Source organism: Pholis gunnellus (genome assembly GCF_910591455.1).
Source record: "Pholis gunnellus genome assembly, chromosome: 2".
NCBI lineage: Eukaryota > Metazoa > Chordata > Actinopteri > Perciformes > Pholidae > Pholis > Pholis gunnellus.
The window spans coordinates 11,573,404-11,597,853 of record NC_136536.1 but is presented as its reverse complement, the minus strand read 5'-3'; the positions used below and the strand labels follow the sequence as shown (position 1 = coordinate 11,597,853).

Genomic DNA, 24,450 nt, shown 5'->3' with positions numbered 1-24,450 from the left:
GCTTTCACATTTTACCCAACCTGCCGAGACATGTAAGCATTTTTTTCTCTTGTAACATTTATGGTATGTTGTGGCGGTTTGAAAAACAGCTGTTACACAGTCCTGCTAAATAGAGCAACAGTTGGAGGATAATTAGTGCTGAACTTCAGTCATCTACATCATGCTGTAATTGCTACTGTCAGTTTATGACTACATCGTCAAGGGCAAAGGTTGTGTGTAAAAGTAATTATTAACAGCGCTCTATTAATTATAGTCATAGGGCAAGAACTGCTATGTAAAGAGAGGGGAAGAAGTCCTGATGAGAGTCTGAAGCCACGGTTCTCTTGTATAGTTTCTACTTTCCAATGAACCAAATGTTCTCGCCAGTATCACCTTAAATCTCATTAAATATCGAGTACTCCACTAACAGTTACGACGATGTTCCACGTCATGAGCTCGGCCAGCAAACCCGGAGTTAACAGAGCGAGCTGATAAGCAGCTTTAATGATACCAGATATTCCGGATGACGACACACAACTACATGATGATGATTGGAAAGATGTGAATCCTCATTAACCTTCAGGGATAAACATTTCTGCAAAAATACATCAAATACTCATCAAAATAATAAGGACCAGCCAGTGACAGAGGATGAGAGGCAGTAGTCATGTCCATTTACTGTCATTGTTTACACTTTGATACAGAGAAATGATAACAAACCGAGGATGAACAGAGAGAAACTAAAATTAAACAGCCAAATTCTCTTTCCGTCACCAGAGGTATCGTACAAGCAAAAGTAAAAATCTTCTAAATCAAACAAGCAGCTGCATTAGATGCAATTCTTAGCTTTATACACCCGGCCACACTGTTACTTATGTTGGCACATTGAAACACAAACAGCAACAAATTCAGAAAGATGATGAAAAGCTGATGAGATCAGTTCGAGGTCCTGCTTCTGGTTCATTGCGCTCAAATTAAATTATTCTCAACTATGAGGAAACTATGAGGTGAAACCGTTAAAGCCCCAAATGAGCTCAGCGTTCACATCTTAAATTAGTTTTGACATTTTCATGTCGTGAATGTTTCTTTAACCTTGACTTCAGTCTCTTAGCACAGGAAGTTAAAGATGTTTGGAAAATCATGAACTTTTTCTCCCTCAATATCTTAAAAAAAAGTAGTAAAAAAAAGTAAAACGATGGAGGAAGTCGAACGGTATTATATATATATATATATTTCTTTCCAATTGTCAATGACTCCCATAAAAAGATCCAAAACAGCAATGAGGGCTTGAAGCTGAGAGCCGCAGACAGGAAGTGAGAACACATTGAGACAAGGATGAACACGTTGTTGGTTTTGGTCTTTTCATGGAATATGTTGACAGGCGATACCACCAGCCTTATCCTTCAAAATAAACTTTTCTTAGCTCGTTAGCCTAAATACTCTGTTCTCTTTCAAACGGGTAAATAAATAAACAAAGCCGTGAATAAAGACACCAATGATGTCTCAATCTGAACTAAGCCTTCGCTCTGACTTAAACTTCAATGTGTGTTTTTATTTTTAATAATAGTACCGCATCATGATTCAGACTCTTGGGAGATTATTTTACAAAATGAAAATCATACTTGCATAATGACAGCAGTTTGGGATTCCCTTTGGTACCTTATTATAATCAAAGGAGAGTCTGATTTAACAATGAAACATGGAGTCTAGACACACACGGGGCCTGTGCTTATGTTTACAGCTGACCCACACTGCTAGCTCAGCCAGCACCACATCACTCGCTGTCACAAGCACGAGCCTCTTGTCCATCAGTAGATGGCCGTTTCCTCCTGTGCAGTGACACAGTTGAACAAGCCGATTGCCATCTAGTTCTATTATATTCAAGTGAGGGCAGACATCTCCACAGCCAATATCTCCAAAACTAGGCGACTCACACCAAAACAATCTAGATTGGTTTGAGGATTTTGGGGGTGAACTCTCAATTTAAACATGAGAAGATTTTGAATTAAAAACAGTTTTGTTTTGGAAAAAAACGTTTCTCTATTTTTAACATCAGAGCTGCAGCTGGTTCGGGGCTTTTGTGAGGGGAATCGATCGTGTGACATGTCCTGAGCTACGTGCCGCTGAGCACACTTTACCCAGTTTCCACCAGACTTAAACAGCAACTTTCAGAGCAACTTGTAACTTAAACACAAAGAAGAGCAAGAACATAGAAGCAGACATAAAGAAATCCTACATTTAGAATCAGCTGGATTAAAAGAGAAAAAAAAAGACAAATCGACATGTATTTTAGAAAATGATATTAGAAATGAAAAGTAGTAGAAATATTGAGCGTAATCATCAGTGTACATATAACAGCACTATGGCAGCGAGTTAGGGGAGGAGACAGCTTGGTGAATTATTCAGGGCAGTTACAGGTAGCACTACATATTGGCCTCATTCCAGTGTGGAGACACTGGTGTCTACTGAACTAACGTAATGACACGACTCACTGTAGTGCATCAGTACAAACACTGAATTTACACGTTCACTGAGCTGGTGAGTAAAACCAAAGGAAGTGTTACCCTGTTCTTCCTCTTCAACAGCGTTGGACTGCAGGACGGTCTTTCACAGAAAACAACCTCTGGCTTCTCGCTGTCATACACACCAATGCCTAACTCTGTTTGCTGCTGCTAAAATGATTGCTGCTTCTACAGAAGTGGGAAACACCTACCAGTAACCAGACAGATGTTGTGTCTTTCCCTGCTGCTGATTTTTCCTACATTAAAAAGACAGTGGGGCCATTTTAAATACAGGCTGTGCTGCACACGGGCCATACTCATCAGGAGCTAAAGGTTGTTTGTTGGACAAGACCAAGTTCATGGGATTTCTCCTCCTCCTTCTCCTCTTCTTCTCCCATGGTTTCGTTTGTGGCCGCCTCCCTGCGAGGATCCTGGAGGCCGTCACATGCCCGTGCGGCATCTGTTCTGGAAGAGCTGCTCGACCACGGAGGAGTCGGCCAGCGTGGAGATGTCGCCCAGGTCTCGTTCGTCACAGGCGATTTTGCGGAGCACCCGTCTCATGATCTTACCTGCGAGTAGCAGATGGTGATGGTGAGATATTTTTAAAATGAAAAAATAAATAAAGCTTCTACACTTTTAAGCAGCTTTTAGAGTAGTTTACTTTGCCCACTACAGACTGGATCATTAAAGAGTATAGAATATGATAAAATAACTTAAAGAGTTGGATTTGCTGTTGAGTTACTTACATTTTGCCGACTCTCACAAACATAATAGTGTCTGAAACTGAGATTTCACCTTATTTCTAATAAATCTATATAAGTGAAGCATCTCTATTAAAGAGCTGATGAGACCCAAAGCAAACAACAAGAGAGGTAAACGTCCAGGGGGAAAGTTATTTTACCGCTTGTAGCCACAAAACAAAGGATTTTTCAATCGGACATGATGGATTGTGAATACTGACCTCATAAAGATAATCAGGTGTCGGCCACGACCACATAATCGATGTCATTACAATAAACAGTGTTTCAGTGTCGGGAGGTTTACCTAAAAAATGACATTTATTTATTTTCTGTAACTTTTGTAACTACCAGATCTGGTCTTGGGGAGTCCTGGAGCATTCTGGATGTAGTCTGGTGTTGCGATGGCACCGATCTTCTCCCGCACTACGAACCCCGAAGGTAAAAAATGTAAATCACATCTGACTTCCATAAAGTGTCACTGAAAACCAGGTTTCTATAGATGTTATGCAGAATGTAACTACATAATCCTTGGCAGTAAAAGTTTGGAAAATCTTAAATGAAGCACTTTTCTTCATCCATATCTGTGGGTTGATTGTATACATTTCCTCCTTTTTCTTCACACCAAAAAGGTTTTGGGAGTTTCAGTGGAGACTTCTGGAGTCCCATGAAGCTCTTCCAGGACTAAAAAATACGTTGCGCCGTGTTTACCAACCTTGTTTTTTGAGCTCGGCCTCGATCGTTCGGTTGTACGTCACTCCATCTCTGAGAGTTACGAAGCAGTAGAGGCTCTCTCCTTTGACAGGATGAGGTCGGCCCACAACAGCAGCCTCTGCAACGGCCTCGTGCTCCACCAGAGCCGACTCCACCTCCGCTGTGCTCAACAAGTGACCTGGAGTGAGAAGAGACAAAAGGGAGTTTGGTTAACTGATCTGGCATGATAATAATAATGATGACTTTTAACACAAGCACATGTGTCACTTAAGAAAAAGAAATGGTTCTCTGTCATTTAGGTGATTTCTGTGTGTTTGCATGTGTAGGGTTAATGGTTAGAAAAAAGTAAACCAGCTGTATAAAGACAGTTTACTAACAGACACAAACACCTCATTTAGGTAAATTAAATGAGCCCAGGGGTGAGTCTTACCAGAGACATTCAGCATGTCGTCTATCCTCCCCGTTATCCAGTAGTAGCCATCCTTGTCTCTACGGCAACCTGTACATTAAAAATATAAAGTTTTAAACAGGTGTCGTAAACTCAAAGGCTTGGCTGAAAACTTAAGTACAGATAGGAGAAGCAGGATCTTCTTCTGTCACGAGGCTCCTGGTCTCTCACCGTCTCCTGTGACGTAGTATCCGGGGAACTTCTTGAAGTAGGTGGTTTCAAACCTCTGCTGGTCTCCGTACACCGTCCTCATCACTCCGGGCCACGGCTGTTTGAATACCTGTTTGAAGGCAGAAGAAGCAGAAACCGATGAACACACATGAGTCAAAGAGTGAAGGATCATTTGAAAATGTGGGGAAAATCGTCCGAACCAGGTATCCGGCACCCGGTCCCTCCAGCTCCTCTCCCGACTCATTCAAGATGGCCGGCACCACTCCGAAGAACGGCAACGTCTGGAGAACAGAAAAAGAAAAGATGGCAGATGTTGAACTTCTTCACCGTATATTATAAGTTTAAGTAGTAGGATCATTAGATTTTAAATAGAGGCGTGTGTGAAATGAGTTCTACAGTAATCTAGGATTTACTGTCGCATACCGTAACTTTTGTTTTTTACAGATTAAACAAGTTGCACATGAACCAAAACTAAAGACAAATGTTGGTCTCAAAGTTATAAATGCCTTATAAGCTACACATTTGTGAAATTAGAAGTTTATATGTTGTTTCACATTTTACACACACTCCAGATAAATATTTAGGGGAACATTTCACGACAAAAGGCATCAATACAACAACCTTCTCCAACCTTAATGGAAAGCAATAGTCTTGAATTCATAGGTTTGCGTGTGTGTGAGCAAATCCATCCAGTTAGCTGGATGATAGAAGAGCTTTGTGGCAGACCTTTGGTATGTACTTTTTTGGCTAAAAGCAATTGTATTTTGCTTTATGTCTTTAATTTTAAGCTTGGAATTTTGTATGTATTGTTCTGTATTAATACATTTGCTTTGCGTCTCAATGTTGAAGTGAAGCAGAATATTATTGAGTTATATATATATATATATATATATATATTGTGTTTATTTTGTACATCACTCACAGCAGATCCAGGTTTCATGGGTGTTGCTGCAGGCAGAGGAGTCAACACATGTCCACCCTGAAAGGCCAGAAAACATCCAGTGAGAAATGTTTGGGTTTTTTTTATCCCACATGGTGTGAGTAAACTGTTGGCTGTGCTGCCGCCTGCTGGAAGCTGAAGAAGTCTGCAATCACTGCTTCTGAGTGAGGTAGTTAAAAAAAAGGTTAAAAGGGTTTTCTCTTATTTAGGGTCATGTTTCACCAGCAGTTCAGTTCAGTCCCAAACACAGTCATTGACTATATATAAATCTTACAGTTAAATAACTTACAGTTTCTGTCTGCCAGAAGGTGTCAACAATAGGACATCTCTTCTCTCCCACCACCGTGTAGTACCAATGCCAGGCCTCAGGGTTGATGGGCTCTCCCACCGTCCCCAAAATCTTCAGAGACTCTCGCTTATACCTGCAGAGAGAACGTGATTTACTACAGAAACCGATAAATAAATGCCTCCCTTGCATAAAAACAACATAAAGCATACAACAGTAATGAGGAGCATCAATAGCAAGTCAGCCTGTGGTGGTCACGACTCACTTCTGCACCGGCTCTCTGCCGTACTTCATCAGCAGTCTGATGGCGGTCGGAGCTGTGTAGAACTTGCTCACATGATATTTGTCCACAATCTCCCACATACGGCTTACGTCTGGGTACGTAGGGAGGCCCTCAAACTGAAACACAAACAGTAAAACAGAGATTTTGACGTCACATACCAGACTTGGAATGACTTGTGTCATTTAAAACATCTTTTTTACATTAGGCTGCAACTGATGATCATTTGGCTTATAAAATGTCAGGAAATGGTGAAATATGTGACGTTTACAAATGTCCAACTGGAAAGTCCAAAGTTTTAAGATATGCCATTTAACAATTATATAAAAATACAAAAAGCAGCAAATACACATATTGAAGCTAAAATCAGAGCAGGTTTGTAATTTTCATAATATGATAAAAAGATTCATCGATAATCAAAACAGTTGACATTGCAATTGCTATATTCTGTCAGTAATCAATAAATTAAATAAGAGTGTTCTCTTCTCCATGATGACACGGATCACCACAGTTCACAGAAAAATTAATACAAAAATTAGTAGTTAAAAAAACAAATGACAAATTATACAGTCAGGTTTTATTTTAAATTACTGTATGGTATTTATGCAAATGTCTAGCTATCCACAGTTAACAAATAGAACAAAAGTCATGTTTTCCAGCTCTTTATGCTTATTAAATGTTCAATACAAATCATAGGACAGATGTATTTAAATGACTGTATTGGTGAACTTTCTTTGGTGGCAGATCAAATCAAGACATCACCTGCAGTCAGTCACAATAGAGCGACCGTCAGCCATGTTGGCTGAAGTTTGTATAAACAGGAAGTGGCGTAATCCCACCGTCCCTCTGTCGGCACTCACCAGGACGCTGGTGGCCCCGTTAGCCAGCGGGCCATAGGTGATGTAGGAGTGTCCGGTGATCCAACCGATGTCTGCCGTGCACCAGTATACGTCATCGGGCTGGTGGTCAAACACCAGTTTGAAGGTGATGGCAGTGTAGAGCATGTAGCCGCTGACTGTGTGGAGAACTCCCTGCAGACCAGAGAAGTAAAGCTTGAAGCAAGTTTGATGATTGAACAAATGTGTGATTTAAAGAGGCAATTAGACAAAGACCATCTTTTCAAGTCGCAGATTGAAATTAAAATGACAGAAATCCTTCCAACTTCGTAAAAAAATACCTGGGATGTTCCAACATGACATTTCTGTACTCATGATCATTACCTGCATGTTTTAGCCCTTACTGACACAGATAAGATAAAACTAAATCAAACAGACACCATTATTATTATTATAAATGTGAGTCTGACTGTTCCCTTTAAAACTGAATGACTGACATCTGAACACAGTGTATCTGTATTCACGTACGGCGCACGTTGTGTTTGTCTGCTACAAAGTAGTACTATTTGGGGTGACAGGTCGAGACATGGGAGTTAGTCTAAAAGTCTTATCATGTCTTGGGACCAGCTGCTGAGTCAAGTGTGCACATAGTGGTACAATTAAGGTTAACTAATACATTCAGGTGCGACCTCTTGCAGGTCTGGTCCAGGCTCTCTTCACACTACACCAAAAGGTTTCACTCACAGAGGTTTGTTAATTATGTAAAATAGTTTCTGTCTGCACAGAGGTTACTGTTACAGACAGAACTGTCAGGAATACACAAGCAAAATAAAATAATACAGTTAGAGATGTATAATGTTCTTCTACACACCGCCCCAACCCTAGTTCCCTCACCCTCACCTTAGGTTTACCAGTTGAGCCGCTAGTGTAGAGGATGAAGAGAGGATCTTCAGAATCGCACCACTCTGGTTCACACTCGTCTGAAGCTCCACGGACCAGAGTGTGCCAACACAAGTCCACCTCGGGGTTCCACGGGACCTGGTATCAAACACACACACACACACACACACACACACACACGAGACACACAAACATGCACAGATATAAACAAGTCAACACCAGTTATCAATGAAATCAGTTAAACATTAAAAACAACCTACAATCTAAAACACAGAACAAAAGTGAAAGAACGTTAGTTTGACAAAACATGGCAAAGCTGTAGATCTGAGTTACAGTGAATAAAGCAACAAAGAGTCATTAGAAAAGTTACACACATGGAAGTTGTCTTGTAACTTATTCTTTGTGTGTCAATCAGAGATGGGTCACTTACCTTCTGATATAAACTAAGAAGAACAAAACAAAAACATGAAGTAAAATGCGTCTACAGTTTAAGCAATAATGGGGAACTTTTTTATTTTTGTAAGACGAAGCCAGAAAATATTTGGACTAACTGTAAAATAAAAGAGAAGAGAGATCAAAATACAGAAAGGTGAGATAGAAAGAAAGATAAGTAGAAAGATTTATGTTGAGTGAAAGAGAAAGACTCCATCAAATCTTTCCAAATACTTGAAAGGTTTTAGAATCAGAGCTCCTTTCAAGCAGATAATCGGCCCAGATCTGATGTCCACTCGTCATCACTCACACAGAAATACATAATACATGCCCCACAATGCTGTTTTCTATGTTAAAGAGGAATTAACACACAGCAGACATCATTTTAAAGATATCATGTTTGAAGGCTTTGTGTTTTGAAGTACAACCAACATGTTTTCTCTACATGTTCAGATTTGTAATAGTTCGTTTTTGAGTATTAACCAGAGAAAACAAAGTTCTGGTCTTATCTTTAAATCTTTACGGGCGAAACAGTATGTGCACAAAGAGATAAAGAAATGAAAAGATGAACAATACAAATTGAGATAACAAGAGAAAACACACGACTACCTCTGATAACTGAGACAAAGTATTTCTATATTTATATTATATATAACTAAGTTACTGAGAAGGAATCAGGGCTTGTATCCGCATCTAGACAAAATACAAGGAAGAAGGTAAATATCCTTAAGCCGTTCACAGCAGCGGGTGATTTACCGGTAAAAAAAGAAAGGGATGGCATCATCGCACCACAGAGAAAGTTTAAAATACTGCCGGCACAGAAATGGGGCCTTCAGTAGGGGTTTAAAAATTGCTGAAGCAAAGTAAATGTATTAAAAATACGGACCCCTGATTCTTCCTGATTTGTACGTAAAGGAGATAAGTGTTACAGGAGTTACATTAGTAAGAAAAACACAACACCCTTCAAAAGACAGCAGGTCACTTTGGCCTGTGTACAAATAAGTAAAAAGGTGAACGACCACAACATAAAGGGAAAGTTCACAAGAGAAAAACAGTGTTAATACAAATCCCGAGCTTAGAGAGAATTTTCATTTCATTCCACTTAATTTAGACAGTCCAGAGAACACAAGTAACATTTTCCATCATTTATAGAGCAATATTGTCTCTAAACTTATTCTTCTTATTTTTGTTTCCATATTTCTATAAATATGTAATCGATAAGTCTCAATATTGGTCTTAATTGTAATTCTGCTACAGTTTGTATCATCAGATTGTACAAATCTAAAACGCCATTTCTAAAGCTGACAAGTCATTAGAGGACACGTTTAAAATAGAAGTTAAATTGTTTCTAAATTAGAAAATATAAAGTACTTGTCTTCATGTTCACAAATGTAATCTGAATTGTCTGAAATCACAGGAACAACGAACTGCTGTTGCTGGGTAAAAACAACAAATCAGCAAGAACTGTTTCTTAATTTATTTCGGATAAATATATTTAGAATCAGAGATTTAAATTGCCAACAAGTCATAGAGGACTGGAGTAAGAATTGTTCTTCTTACTTTGTTTAAGGTTTTTACCCTGCAGCAGTTATATGAAAATTCTACTTGTGGGTGAAATATGCTTTTAAAAAGCAAAAACCAAAATGGGGTTTAGTGGAGGGAGGAGGGAATGAAAATACCTGCGGTACAGGATGTGTTTTCTTTACTCTCTCTGTCTGTTTCTTCTGCTGGACGGGAGGGAATGAAAGGAGCAAGAGGAGGAGGAGGAGGAGGAGGAGGAAGGAGAAGTTAATGAGGGAGAGTGGTTATTTTAAAAACACAAATTAAACCACACAAAACTGAAAGAAAAATAGGGTCCACGACGTCACCTCAGGTTGAGAAATGGAGAAGTTTTAAGAGCTCCACAACAACAGTTGAGAAGTCCTTCCATCTTAAGAACATACAACAGATTTCAGAGGTATATACCCGTCTAACTTTAACACAACTGGTGTACAGAAATAGAAATTAAACATGACTTTAAGGAAAGGAAAGAAGACTTTAAGGAAAGGAAAGAAGACTGGCTTTACTCTGTGTCTGTCTTATTGTTAACAAATCCCATGAAAAGCCCAAATCCAATAATGTGCTCGATTCCTCCCGCAGCAGCAGCAGCTCTCTGAACGATCCATCCATATTGGCTTCTTCGTTCCATGTTATGGCAGATTGTAACCCTAACCCCTAAAATTTCACTCTTATTTTTATTTTAATTAGTTTTGAATGATAAAAAAACGTTGACCCCTCTGGGTGGGGAGTTGTGCTATGTAAAATAAAAATAAATTGTATTTAGCTCAAATTACAAATAAATACCGGTCATGTTTAATATTGGATGACTGTATTTTACTACAACACATTAAGGTTTCTTTTTTTTTGTTTCTTGATCACGCAACTGTCGTTGAATTGGAATGGTTTATAGTCGATAGTGGTTAGTTTATAGTTAATAGTAGTGACGTGTTAAAGGTACTGCCAACATCTCGTATGAAAGAAGCACATGTACACATCTCTAACCGACAGCTTTTGTTGGATCAATTCATTGTTGGTTTTTAGTCGTTTCATGGGGTTTATTGACAATAAGAAAAATACAGAATAGCACCACTCTTTCCCTTTTAAGTACACAGGAAGTCAAAGGAGTATTATTTACATGTTAGTAAAAACCAACCCCTCTGTATTTTATCTGCTTTTCCCACGTCTCAAACATGGGAGAAGCAAAGCAATGATGTGTTCTTGGAGAGAATATGAACTACAATAGCACAAATAAAAAGACACAGCATGATGGGACTGCATGATATAATGATTCAGTATAACCATAGACGGTCAAACTACTGTTGCAGTGACTCTTTGGCCGGGTCGGGAACGTTTTTAAGTTTGTTGTTTACCTGCAGATCAGGGCAGGACCGTTTGGCGGGAGGAGACTGAGAGCCCAGAGGAGTCTCTTCTGCTTCTTTGGACAGATGTTTCAGCATTATACACCTCTGTATAGAGAAACCTCTGCACAGAAACACGGACATGGCGATCATTACCATCTCATACCAAGTGAGCACATAACCAAGATGTTTATCTCAATGTTCAGCGTGCTTTCTGGCACTCCTCTACGAGTCCTAACACTGAAGCAGCACTATAGTCATTTTTGGGCTTTTTCATTTTTCGATCATTTTGGCTGTGCTAATGCATATTGCATACATTTTGGCATGGGTGTGAGTTTCATTTATTAGGAAGATCCACCTATAATAACTATAATAAACTGTAGCTAAAATTCAGAAACTCCGCTCTTTAAAACCATAATCTTTGATCCCACGGCCATTAGAGCATAAAATCATGCATTCTATTATATCAGGCTTTCAATCTTGAGCTCCGGCTTTAGAATTTCAGTTTGAATATACAAATAAACAAATAGACAATAACAAATGACAATAACAAAACAATCTGTTTATGTAATTTGGCAGTATTCTGTCAATTGTACTGTTGTACAGTACAAAGTTACAGTAAGAATTGGAGTAAAATATGAAGTTGTGATGGTTTGGGTTTGAGGCTAGCGAATGATTTATGTCAATGAGGGTGTGTGTGTGTGTGTGTGTGTGTGTGTGTGTGTGTGTGTGTGTGTGTGTGTGTGTGTGTGTGTGTGTGTGTGTGTGCATTTCTCTCGACAGCTTACTTGTCTCTGCATTTCTGCAGTGCCTCGTCAGCTAAGAGCTTCAGGTTGATCAGCTTATCTCCTCGATAGAAACCATCTGAACCAATGAGACATAAAAACACGAGATGAACAAAGAGAGTGACGGATGATGAAGAGAGACACAGAGCGAGAGAGAAAAAACAAAGATTCATTCTGCACTCAGTCCAGTCTCAGCAAGACAAAAATGTTCTGTTCCGCAGCAAGCAGGACTGGAAATAATGTGGACAGGGTTATTGTTCATATTAAGGACATTCTGATGTAGCATTCCAAAATTAAAGCCATTCAAAATCTCATTCATGAGACAATTTGTCTAATTTCAGCTGGGGGCATGGCCAAGCACAGGATAAGGGTTAGGGCTAGGGTTAGGGTTAGGGTTAGATGATAGGAAGGTCCTAGAGTCTTGGGAGTGGGCTCTACCCCCACTACAGTGATCATAGCGAGTTGAGTGGTATCAGTCCCGAGTGTCTAGGAACTTGGGAAGAGGTCAATCTCATTCATGAGCTCACTTCAAATCACATTCAAGAGACAATTTGTCTCATTTCAAATACAATTTTAGAGGAAATGGTGCATTGTTACAAAATAATTTCACAACAAGCTAATAGCAGACCACCTCAAGGTCTCACTCTGAAATAACCAGGACATTCTGATGTAGCATTCCAAAATTAAAGCATTAGCATTCCACAAGATGAAAGTTTGTGACCCGGCCGTTAGTTGAAAACCATTGAGCCAAAACCAAGCGCCGCCAACCAACCGGAGCAAACTCGTTCATTTTACAGCTATCGAATGGGCGATAAAGTATCAGAAGCTTAATTCATATTTGATCGGCGCTGCCTTGTCTGACAGTTTGATTGGAGTTCACGAGCAGCGATTGACAGAAGCGTTAAAGACTCCTCGGCTCTGATTGGTTGTTGTCCTTCAGGCCCAGAGGCGCACTAAGAGGAGGCAGAGGAACCAGACTTTTTTGGCAGATTATCCGTCTCATGTACTACTGCTATAATGACAGTTTGAGCAAATATGATAACAAGTTATTTTGTAAAAGTTACCAACTGCAGCTTTAAGTATATTTCGCTTATAATGCGATACGGCCTGGGCCTCCAGCAGCGTAGTGTCGGCGGAGCCGCGAGGCAAAGCTTGATCCTTGCCCCCTGTAGGATCATGGGTAGTTAAAAATGAAAATGTATCAACTACGGTAGTAAAACTCAATGCCATTCATTGCCTAGTTGAGCTCCGTTTCACCATTCATGCTATCATTACTTTCTTTACAAGGTAATAAAACTCTGACTACACCGGCGGAGTCTATGATCTGCCTACAGGACTTCTATGAACCACAGGCCATTAACCCAGCAGATTAACAAGTGTATACCCCACGACCCTAATCCAGCAAAGAAGACTATGATTACTGGTCACAGCCACTTGTTTCAACCATTCAGCTTCACAAGCTGAGGAGCCAGAGTGAGGCTTCCGTGTCCCGCAGGAGCCGAACTGGCCACCGAGAGTAACAAGCTCTGCTGAGATGTCTTTGAGAAAGACACTGAAACTCTTCCTGCTCAGTCACGGGTGAAACTCTTCCTGCTCAGTCACGGGTCAGTCTCAAAAGTCATCTCTCATCTCTCTTCATCTTTCAAAGCTGCAATGTACTGCTGTGAACACCAGGTTAGTTCTGATCTAAAAGTCACACAATAACGAGGCAGCGGTGGACCGGCAGCTCCTGTGTTCTGTGAGGTCAAACGACTTGCTAGGAAGTGGCTGTCTGACAGCAAGGTAAAGCGGTGAAAATATTCTATTTTTAGCATACATTTGAACTGATATTGATTTTTTTAGGTGTCTAAATTACATTTTGCTGCTGCTCAACATTGCGTTGCTCCCGTGCTGATACTCCTGTCTGTTTTCTCCAAACTGGGGGCCTGTCGGCCGCTATCTGCTGTCGTAATACACTGGATAATAACCTCGTAAAAAAATCAAAACTATATCTTTCAGTTATTTTTACTTAAAACAGTTAACGTTGACTCAGATCGTGCTGGCGTTCACATTATTCACAACCTCGTTAATTAGCTTACTGCGGTAGTCTACGTCACTGACTTTTTGCTTTGAGTTCAATCATCCAGTAGCAGTTTGATGAAGATACTTTTTAAAAAGGGGAACATGCGACGTGAATTGGTTTTCTTCGCCTGAAACCCACCTGCTGTGATGAGCAGCGAACACTGTGAGTCAATGATCCTCTCACACAGAGACTCAGCAGAAAAACCTGCAAACTGGAAACAACAACGCACACGGTATTAACATCTACATTTGTATCTCAAACCACCCATAATAATTTACCATGTTGACATCATTGTCAAACAATTGTAACTCACCACGATGGAGTGAACAGCTCCGATGCGCACACAGGCCAACATAGCTACCACCAGCTCCACCACCATCGGCATGTAGATGGACACTCTGTCGCCCTTCTTCACTCCTGCAGACACAAGGACACAAAATGTGATCATGTAATTATCAATAAAAGGATTTTACTGGACGACTAGACGCGTCTTCGTTGTCTTATTATAGATCAGGTGGATTTTAACGTACCCTGAGACTTCAGGACGTTGGCAAACTGACAGACCCTCTGCAGCAGCTCTCTGTAGGTCACCGTCAGCTCATCGCCGGGCTCATTGCCTTCCCTAAAACAAACATTAAAACAAACAGAACAATGAGCAAACAAACAACATATTCCAATCCGTTATCGGCCGACTGCTTCAGCTCTACTTGAGGGTCCATGTGTTAAAATCTACATCATGATTTAGCTCTGTATCGACATGATGCATGTTCATATATTTCTATGTCAATAATAATATTACTACTATTCCATTCTCGGGCTGGGTAAGATCACGATATTTTTGACCAAATACCTCAATATTGATATTGAGACGAGATTGTAGCGTCGACCATTGTTGCTTTTACACAATGAAAATGTTGGTAAATAATCTTGATTAATGTGGATACAGTGACGTGTTCAGTGTTAAAGGCAAGTAATAAAAAAGCTAAAACACTTTTGCTACATTACGACATAATGTAAGATAATATCTGGTCTCATATCACGATATAATTTCGATATAGCATCGAAGAATGTAACCATGCAAAGCAGCTGGGTCGTTCGTGTCACTTTAACCACATCTTACTTACACAAAAGTTAAAAAAAAAAAAAAAAAGCTCAAAATCTAAACTCCTCCTCCAGCCATCTTTTATTCAAAGCACTTCAGCCCAGTTGTGAAACATCTCAACTTCCCCCCTTTTCACAACACAGTATCATCTTGGGTGCATGCTTGCAAAAGCGTCATTTAAGGTCACGTATCGCCACACACACACACACACTCGGTTTGTAGGAGTAAGACTTTTAGATTAACGGCATTGTTCGGTGGACAGTCAGAGAGACGAATGAGTTGCGACAGCTCTGCCTCTCCGGATTATTAAATTACAGCCGTGTTCGTGAATCTCGTCTCTCAGCATCATCGGTCATCAGACTACAAACTGAAAAACAGGACTGACAGTTAGAGATGGGAGGACAGAGCTGTGCCCCGACTCTATACTCCTATTAAATATATGAAATTATATAAATGTGTAATTTAGTGGTATCATGAGTATATCTCCCTCTACTTGAGCCCCTCATTGTCCATCTTATTCACACTGTTTACAGACAGATTTAACAGCTTTAAGGTAAACGAATCATACATTTCATTCAGGCGAAATGACTACAGTAATACAGTACTGGGCACGGAACGATGTGAACATTTCATATCACGGTTATCCTGGTCAAAATGATTGTTTGCTATATAAATATTAAACATGCTTAAAACTCTTAAAGGGCACTAAAGCATACAGCAATCGCTTTACCTTACGTTTAGTTAAGAAACACATTTTCCGAAGAAGTCTGAAACATTTAAATTTACGATGGAACTAGGACACAGCTGAAAGGGAAAGTGCACCCGAGGGAAAGGCCAACAACAAGTAAGAGACGATACAGAGTAAGAGTGAGAGTGCACTAACAAAGAGTGCTTAGGGGGGGAGAAGGAGTGCAAGTAATGGAGAGCAATAAGTCAAAAAGACAAAGCTGACTTGTCAAGCAATATTAGACATATGTCGATGTGTCGCCTGCAAAACTCGACCAACAGCAAAACACATTCAGGCATTAGAGATGAACACATGGGGACATGAGTTATGTGCAGCATTCGTTAAATACAGAAAAGTCTCTGATATTGTTCTTAGTAGAGTTTGATTGTGTTGCATTTACATGTTCTCTGTTATTAAACTACTTGTGGGCCATAAAGTGTAACAAAAACTAATTAAAAAGGTGTACAGATTACAGCACAATGAAGCAATCTTGTTTGACTTGTTTGACTTGTTTGACTTGTTTGACTTGTTTGACGTAAGAGTCACATAACTTTTAGGATTTCTGCACCGTCTCTCTCCTTTATTGCCTAACCGGTTGTGGCTGATACAGGAACATTAAAGGAACACACACGTACACGCACACACACACACACACACTTCATCAGAAATACAGATTGCAAAATATCTCTTTCAGCAGCAATGAGAGCAGATTTCTTACAGCTCGAGCTGAAGTTATAAAACTATCCAGAAACAGCAGCCAACACAGCGCGGCCTCAGTGGAGTTTGTCAATAGTGTACATTGTATCTGTTTTCCAGTATAGTGTGTGTGTGTGTGTGTATGCATGCGTGTGTTGGTGGAAAGGGAGCTTACATAGCTGAAAGGTCTCTCTGACCCGCTTGGCACCGACAGCTGATGGGAGTTGCATTCACAGGGTGCGTGTGTGTGTGTGTATATATATATGAATATATATACACACACACACACACACACACACACACACACACACACACACACACATGCACAGAGAACAAACCCTTTGATTTGTTGAACAAAATGACTTTTTCTTTGACACGCCCTCTGACCAAGCATACCATTTTCCCCACTACTGGTAAAGATAAAATAGTTTTTATCCGCTCAACAAACACTTTTACTGGTGAGTCATGAACATCACAACTTTAAGATGAGGGCTAACATGGCGATAAATTATATATTTTCGTCTTGTTTGAAATTCAATCGCAGTACGTCCACACGGGGCCTCGAAATAACAGGAATCTTCATGACCACATTACTTCACAGCTCATATATTAATATTGAGACCAATATTCGACGTCTGAATGTGAGAAGACTGAAGCGAGGAAAGCGAGACGTATCCTGGTGTGATCAGAGGATTTAATCTCTCCCTCCTCTCTGTCACTATTACTCATCCTGTACTACCGACACACTATGGAAATCATCTGAAAATAAACTGTACCAACGCAGACGAAGCGCACACAACGTCCGCCAATTAGCTAATCAGCTGATAAGAAGAAACAAGGTCATTTCTCTCAGCGATCGCACACAAACACATGCACGCAAGAGAAAACAAGTTTTAAAGCAACATTAGTTAAAGACCTGGCGACAGCAGCCCGCTCCAAAAAGGTCAACAAGAAAATTAAGTCTAAATAGCCAGATTCATTTCATACAGAAAAAAGGAGAGATGTCACTTTTTTGCCATTTTTAATACATTTTTGGCCTAAAAAATGTTTGATTATCAATTACGTTAGTTTCATATGCTCTGAATTTGGGATATCTGTCTGAATTTGTCGATCACATGTCTCATGCTCCTTTGTTGAGCTGCAATAGATAGCGATTGAATCTATTCATTGTTTCAGCTGTTTTTCAAGCCCATTATGAGTTTACAGATTTTTTTCGTCATATATGACAGAACATTTTATATCTTTGGGTTTTGTGCTGTTGGTCGGACAAAACCAGCGTTTTAAAAACACAATAAATAAATAAATGAGTTGGTGTTTTATTTTGGGTTTCTGGAGTTGAGGTACAATCATTATTCTATCACTGACTATTACACATGCTGGTGAAACATGTTTTGCATGCTGGGAACACTTCAATGAAGGTCATCAGTCATGTTTCTTTGCCCAGCTATCCTATCAGGAAATGTTAAGAGCGATAATAGCACATACACAAGATTAATAAACACACACACACACACAGTACTCACAGAGAACACACACACACCTATAAATACACAACAGTAAAACCTGTTTTCTACACAGTGGGTTTAAATGTCAGGGACCAATGAGGACAAACACAGCTTCTGTGGTATGAGGACATCACTAAAAATAAAGAGAGACCAGCCTGTTAGCCGATCAAACTAAAGGGATATACGAGAAGCCACTGTTTCCCCCTCAGCTAAATGAGGGGAGTTTGTTACGGAAAGAAAATGAACATTAAGTGAGAAAACAACAACAAGAGCGGAGAAAGCTGCTTTTGAATTTCTCTCAAAGGAACAATTAACTCTCCTACTGATACTGTTGATGGTATCCTCTCAATTGGAAGGTTGCAGTTTCTATTGAACATCCGCATTCAAAACAGTATCAACTTTGTGTTTGAGACAAAGAGGCTCTGTTGATTATCCAACTATGAAGCAAGGAATCAATCCGTCTGTACGACCGTGTGAGTCCTTCTCATATCTCAAGAACCGTTCGTACTTCCCACTTCTTGAAGGGTGTATTGATAAACTTGGACTTGCATATAAATCCTGTTTTTTCTAGTGTTTTTGGCCACTTAAAAGCGCTCACACAACCTTCGGGAGCAATTTGGGGTTCAGTGTCTTGCCCCAAGTTCACTTCCAATTCGTGGATGACCTGCTCTCGCCCCGAGCCACAGCCAAGAACGTGCAGCGACGTGGCGGGTGCAATTTAGAACGGCAACACGTTCAATGTTAATAAACTTTAAATAAACAAGCTAGCGCCGGGGGCGGGGCTTCAGGGCTCTGCGCACTGAGTCAGGCCGCTACGCTTCATGCTGTGAAAATCACGCCCAACGGAGGGAAAAACAATTGACACCACAATATGAAACGCTGACAGAATGCCTGTAGCTAGCTAAACAAAAGCTAGACTGCAGCATGTCAGATGATTATTTCAGCACCCTACGTCTACCAGAGGGGCAGCTGATAGTTGAAATGATGATCGTATGAGACAAGTTCGCTGTTAGCGAGCGCATGTTACAATACTATCAGTAGCGATAATCAGTTGATTATTAAAAGTCTAAATTCACTGGTTTTAGCTTATGGTTCAAGCATTTTGAAGTCAGAGAAAGGACACGTTTTCTGGCATCACTGCTACTTCTTGCCTCGTCCTCTCCCTGGACAACGCTGCTTTATAAAGCCCTGTGTGGTCCAACTGTATTCCTCTCTGTTGCTTCACCATTCGCATCAGGACACATCACAGACCGGAGGCAAGTGACACAATGAGGGAGAGGAGAGGAGAGCAAAAAGAGGATGAAAGGGCTTCAGAGGAACAAATGAAAAGAAGTAATGCTGCAGACAGAGAAGAGTGGCCTTTCAGGACGAACAGGAACAAGTGCAGTGCTGCGTCTATGTAGTCTTGTATTACAGGCGAGAGAGAGAGAGAAGAATGTGAGAGAGAGACAAAGACAAAGAATGGAGGTTGACTGCAGCTCCATTCATTCGATCTGTTGGTATTCAATCCTGTTATTGTGTTCGGAGAGACAGTCTCACAAAGAACACACACACACACACACACACACACACACACACACACACACACACAGATCAACGACACCCTTTAAACACAGTTTCTCTTGTACTGGCTCATTCACACACAATATTAGGATTGCAACGATTAGTTGATTGGCAACTTCAGTCAAAAGCAGCATGTGTGTGCATTCAGTAGCTAGCGTAGCAGTGAAGTGCTAACACTAGTTAATGATGTGCTAAAATACGTTTTTATGTAGAAACGCAACAGTTTAGAAACGTAAATGCTTGACGGCTCGAAATCCACAAAAGCAGCTTGAAAATGAAGAAAATCTGAAACACACACACACACACACACACACACACACACACACTAACCAGTAGAAGGCCACGTTATCGCCGAGCTTCCTCTCGTGGACGTTGCGGTCGAGGACGTTGTAGCAGATGTTGGTGGAAGCTCCTTCCATAAACTTGATGAATATTTCACCTTTGGTCACATCGAAGTTGTAGTCGAGGAACTGACCCGTGTGTTTGGTCTTCCAAAAAAAGTCTTTGGCAATGTCGCCCCAGAACTCTGCAGGACACGAAGAAAACGGATTAAAGAGACCAACGAGAAATAATGAATACGTTCCTAAATCCCACTTGGAAGATGCTCATCTCAGATATGTTTGTGAAGTCCGACAGGGACAATATACTCGTGCATGAAATCATGTGCATGCATCAGTACTGCATGTTTTATATTGAACAGGAGTGGAAATTCTGCAAATCACAGTTACAAGATGCATCAGGCACCATGCAGTAACCACACAGTCAGAGTGAGACAGTTAAACTACACTATTAAACTGTCACAATATCACTTTACCACTTAAAGACGGTGATTATAAAGTGTCACATTGTCCTCTTGCTGTAACTTCCCGTTAAAGTTCTTTTTGTGAGGCTTTTATTACGGCCAGTATTTCCTGTGCTTCATTAACCTACATTACTGCGAATCACAATCATCCAACACCATGACTTCCCTATGATGCAACTCTGTCTGGTGTGTGTAATAAGTCAATAAACTCCTGAGTCCAACGTCAGCCGGATCCACCCTAAAGCCAGATTCCACACGCAGAAGAAAACCTGTTTGATTGCATCTGAGGGTCTTCACACAGCCTCCAAACTCTCAAGGAAATGATACGAGCAGCTGTTTGAACAACAATAGATGAAGAATCTCCCCCCTCCGGTCTGCTAAGTTTAGTAGAAACAGGTCCCACCCAAAGGCCACGTTGCTTCTGTATCACCAGAATGCCTCAAATAAACCCGTTTTACAATTACCAAGTCATATTTTTGTCTAATAAATAACAAAAAAACATGATTTCCTTCAGCTCAAGGAGATTTACTCAACTTGCTGTTTTTAATCCACCAACAGTTCAAAAGCAGAATATATTCAGTTAACTATCGTAAGTGTTCACCATAGTAGCTCGACAAACATCTCAAACAAGTAATCAATTGAACAGTCAACGGCTACTCTTCCATTAATCGACTAATTGTTATTTTAAATTGCATGTGGCAGGCGTACTCCTCATTGAAGATTGATTGATTAAGACAGTGGTGGAAGAAGTAAAAGTGTATCAGTACTCTTCCTCTGCGTTTATTCAGCATCAAAATACAACTTACGGTAAAAAAAAGTAAAAGTGCTCATTATGCAGAATGGCCCATTTCAGAATAATATAGATTATTGGGTAATATTATTGATCACTTGCAAACGATAAAGGTGGAGCTCATTGTAATTACTTCAGCTTTGCAATTCCCCCCCCCTTATCTTGGGACTCACCTTTAAGGCCCACGTAGAACACCTATCAAGCAAACAAATCATGTTTCTCTGCTGCTATCTAAAAAAAAAGACCATCTACAATGCTGTCTACACTTGATTATGGCAATGTTGTAAATACACACACATGCTTAAATTCTCTTGACTCAGTATGTCACAGTGTGATGCACTTCATCACAGCTGAGACGTTTCTCACTTATATGAAAAGGAGGGAAGGTTCTCCTTGACGAACAGACGGGAGCAGCATTCTATGTTGTGTATTTCTACGGCTCTACTTTTTACATCTTCTCTCTAGTTTTTATTTCACTTAAACATGTTACAAGGCTGTGCTTGTGTATTTCGGTCACATACTGTATGTATAATTTTATCAATCGTAAAAGTGTATACGGTATGTCTGTATTATCTGTGCACAAAACTGCACGTTGCTTGTTTTTTGTACACTGGTAGGATCCCAATGTAAATTATTTTTCAATAAACGATTAATTAAAAATTAAAACAAATGCATCACATTGTATTAGTTGATTTATATTTAGTAGTATTAATCTGCAAAGTAACTAGAGCTATCACATAAATGTACTGGAGTAGTAAAAAGCAGCAGAAAATAGAAATACTTCATTAAATATCTCAGAAGTACCTCAGAATTGTGCTTGAGTAAATGTGCATAGTTCCTTTCAACCGCTGGATTAAAATACGATAACGTGGTCTTACCATCAGGGTGCTCTATGGATTTCAAGTAGAGCTCTTTATATTTGTCGAAGCTGGGGATGTGAGCCTTCTTCTTCAAGTCCTCAGACCCGTGGAAGACGTCTTCTTTCGGCACTTTGTCGGGAATCATCTCTGAAACGTTTGTTCGACTCTTTGCCAAGTTATTAATCTGAACTGGAAGACGTTGTAGCAGAACACGCTAACCGACTAGCTTCGTTAGATAGCGATGGTTGTATCGACTTCCTTTCAACAAAATAATCGATATCAGCACTGCAGGACTGGAGAGGAGGCTGCAAGGACCCTGTTTCAGCTGCAGGAGCAAGCAGCACAATGAAGCGATGCAGCTGCAGGGCTAGCTTTGTGCTAGCTTAGCAGCAAAGTTCATTAACACTTCCTTGTTTTGCAGGATTGTTGTTGTTGCTGTTTTGTAAAAATAAATGTACGTCAAAAAGCCTCGTTTGGACCCAACGCGAGCAGCTTCAGTTGTAAAGTAAAGTCCGGGTGTGTTTCGGTGCAGCTCCGGGTGGATATGTCCGCTCTTGATGGTGTTAAATCCTGCACGCAAGGGTGAGTGGGTGTCCTGCTAACTGCTAAGCTAACAGGCTAAGCTAACTCACGCCAATAGAAGAGAAAGACGAGCTGAGACAAGGCGCATCTGTTGTAGCTGGAAAGACTTAATGTTTTTTTAATTCTTTAATTGTATTGAATTGAAAGCTTGCTTTCAGTCAGCAACGTGTGTTTCACGCAGTTCGGGAGGCTGGAGGTGAACTGTTTGTGCCCCAGCGGTGACAGTCTTCTGCTGCTTCTTCTTCTGCTGCTTCTTCTTTTGACAAGGAGAACGCTGAACTCTGTTTGGCTCGTTTTGCTCTGACCAGCAGCCAATCAGAGCTCACGGCGCCTTCACGTACACCTCGAAAGCTCTGATTTGACACGACTAATTAAATACAGCGGTAAATGATACCCCTCGTTGCGTTCAAGTGGGTACGGGTATTGTGAAAGGTTAAAGGTAAAACAATAAATAGATAAATACATATAATTAATAACTGGGGTTTTCTTGTGGCGGAAGTTTTAATATTTTCAATAATGTTGTGTGCAGCAAAATCTTTCAATTATTAGATTTTTTTATTTCATTATTATTACTAATATCGCTATTATTATAGTTGTCTCTGTTGTTGTTATAAATGTGGAGATTTCCTTCCTACTTTTGCAGTCATGTTATTTAATTAGTGTGTGTGTGTGTGTGTGTGTGTGTGTGTGTGTGTGTGTGTGTGTGTGTGTGTGTGTGTGTGTGTGTGTGTGTGTGTGTGTGTGTGTATGAATTGCAGTAAGATGCAATCTACAAAATAATGGCAAATGAATAAATACAGTACTTTCACATTCAGCTGTTGACTGGTATATTTAAATTGCTTATTTATTGAGTGTCTTATGTACACAAAGAGCATGATGTTATATTGTTGTTGTTTCATTTTTGAAGAGCTGGACCTAATAATCCATGCTGCTGTTTGTTCAGTTAAAAATAAACAGACACATTTTAAATAAATGTATTTTACGTCTTAAGAAAACTATGACAGTTGTTCTGACAGACTCAGCTCTGCCTTGTCAAACACTGCCCTCCATGGGCCAGATCGTGTGCACTCGATTGATTTGAGTTTGAACCAGGACAGTTTATCTGTCAAACAGCAGGTGGCGACCATGTTCAACTTCTGCTGCTGTTGACTGCCGATCTCTGAGGGTTTGACCACAGCTTCAGCATCTCTTTTGAATACTCCTACTGTGTGGAATGTAGCGCAGTGCGCTTAAAGTACTGTACTTTAGTACCATTTGAAGGTTCTTGTATTAATTTACTTGTATTCCCCCATTTCTGCTACTTGCTACTTATTTTCCACTGCAATTGAGAGCAAAAATACAGTACATTTTACTCCACTTCAGTATCTGACTGTGACAGCTTTATTTGGTAGTTACTATTTGGAATAAAACTTCTAACAAGAAAAACATATAAGCTTATAAAATGAAGCACGTTGCTAAGTATTAACAAGGAAGATCCCGAAACCTTTCTGTGTCGAGTTGGGGCCTCTTGTCGTGTTTGAGATGTTATCAGTTCCACCAAATAGACATTTCCCCTCTAAACTTCCATTAATCATCTCACAGCCTTCAGATTTATCACTGGACTAAACTAGCCACATGCTGCTCTCACTTTGATGCGTCAATGTAGTTTGTTAAGCTACATGAGTCAATGGCAGACTTATAATACTTTAAGGTCATTTTACCGATAATACATCTCTACTTTTACATACGTTCAAGATGGACGCAAGATTATAAATACAGGGCTTTTACCAGAGTATCGTCACATTGTGGTATTGGTACTTGTACTTCAGTAAAGGATCCGAGTACTTCTTCTAAGTTGTGACACAATGAAAGCCCC

The 24,450-nt window shown here is 40.1% G+C and overlaps 1 protein-coding gene across 2 annotated transcripts; it reads right to left on the bottom strand.

Moving 5' to 3' along the window:
- Positions 1 to 631: 631 nt before the first annotated feature.
- On the bottom strand, positions 632 to 22,833 carry acss2 (acyl-CoA synthetase short chain family member 2). Of its 2 annotated transcripts, XM_079171754.1 has the most exons (19): positions 22,032 to 22,833; positions 19,892 to 20,087; positions 14,499 to 14,590; positions 14,282 to 14,385; positions 14,107 to 14,179; positions 11,910 to 11,985; positions 11,134 to 11,245; positions 9,904 to 9,951; positions 7,793 to 7,930; positions 6,917 to 7,087; positions 6,042 to 6,175; positions 5,780 to 5,912; positions 5,473 to 5,529; positions 4,751 to 4,831; positions 4,551 to 4,659; positions 4,362 to 4,430; positions 3,933 to 4,109; positions 3,569 to 3,643; positions 632 to 3,049 (listed from the first exon to the last, which is right to left on the bottom strand). In XM_079171754.1, the coding sequence occupies exons 1-19, from the start codon at positions 22,156 to 22,158 to the stop codon at positions 2,922 to 2,924; spliced, it is 2,100 nt and encodes a 699-aa protein (XP_079027880.1). In that variant the 5' UTR covers positions 22,159 to 22,833; the 3' UTR covers positions 632 to 2,921. The 2 variants fall into 2 exon arrangements, with proteins under 2 accessions (XP_079027880.1, XP_079027881.1); XM_079171755.1 differs by lacking the exon at positions 9,904 to 9,951.
- Between the last annotated feature and the right edge of the window lie 1,617 nt (positions 22,834 to 24,450).

Bases quoted from the DNA above. Each gene is read 5' to 3' on its own strand.
- acss2 (XM_079171754.1), bottom strand. From the start codon at position 22,158: ATGATTCCCGACAAAGTGCCGAAAGAAGACGTCTTCCACGGGTCTGAG. The intron at 9,952-11,133 runs GTAAACAACAAA...CCTCCCGTCCAG, and splicing joins GGTCCTGCCCTGATCTGCAG to CAGAAGAAACAGACAGAGAG. The intron at 3,050-3,568 runs GTAGTTACAAAA...TGCTACTCGCAG, and splicing joins ACTCCCCAAGACCAGATCTG to GTAAGATCATGAGACGGGTG.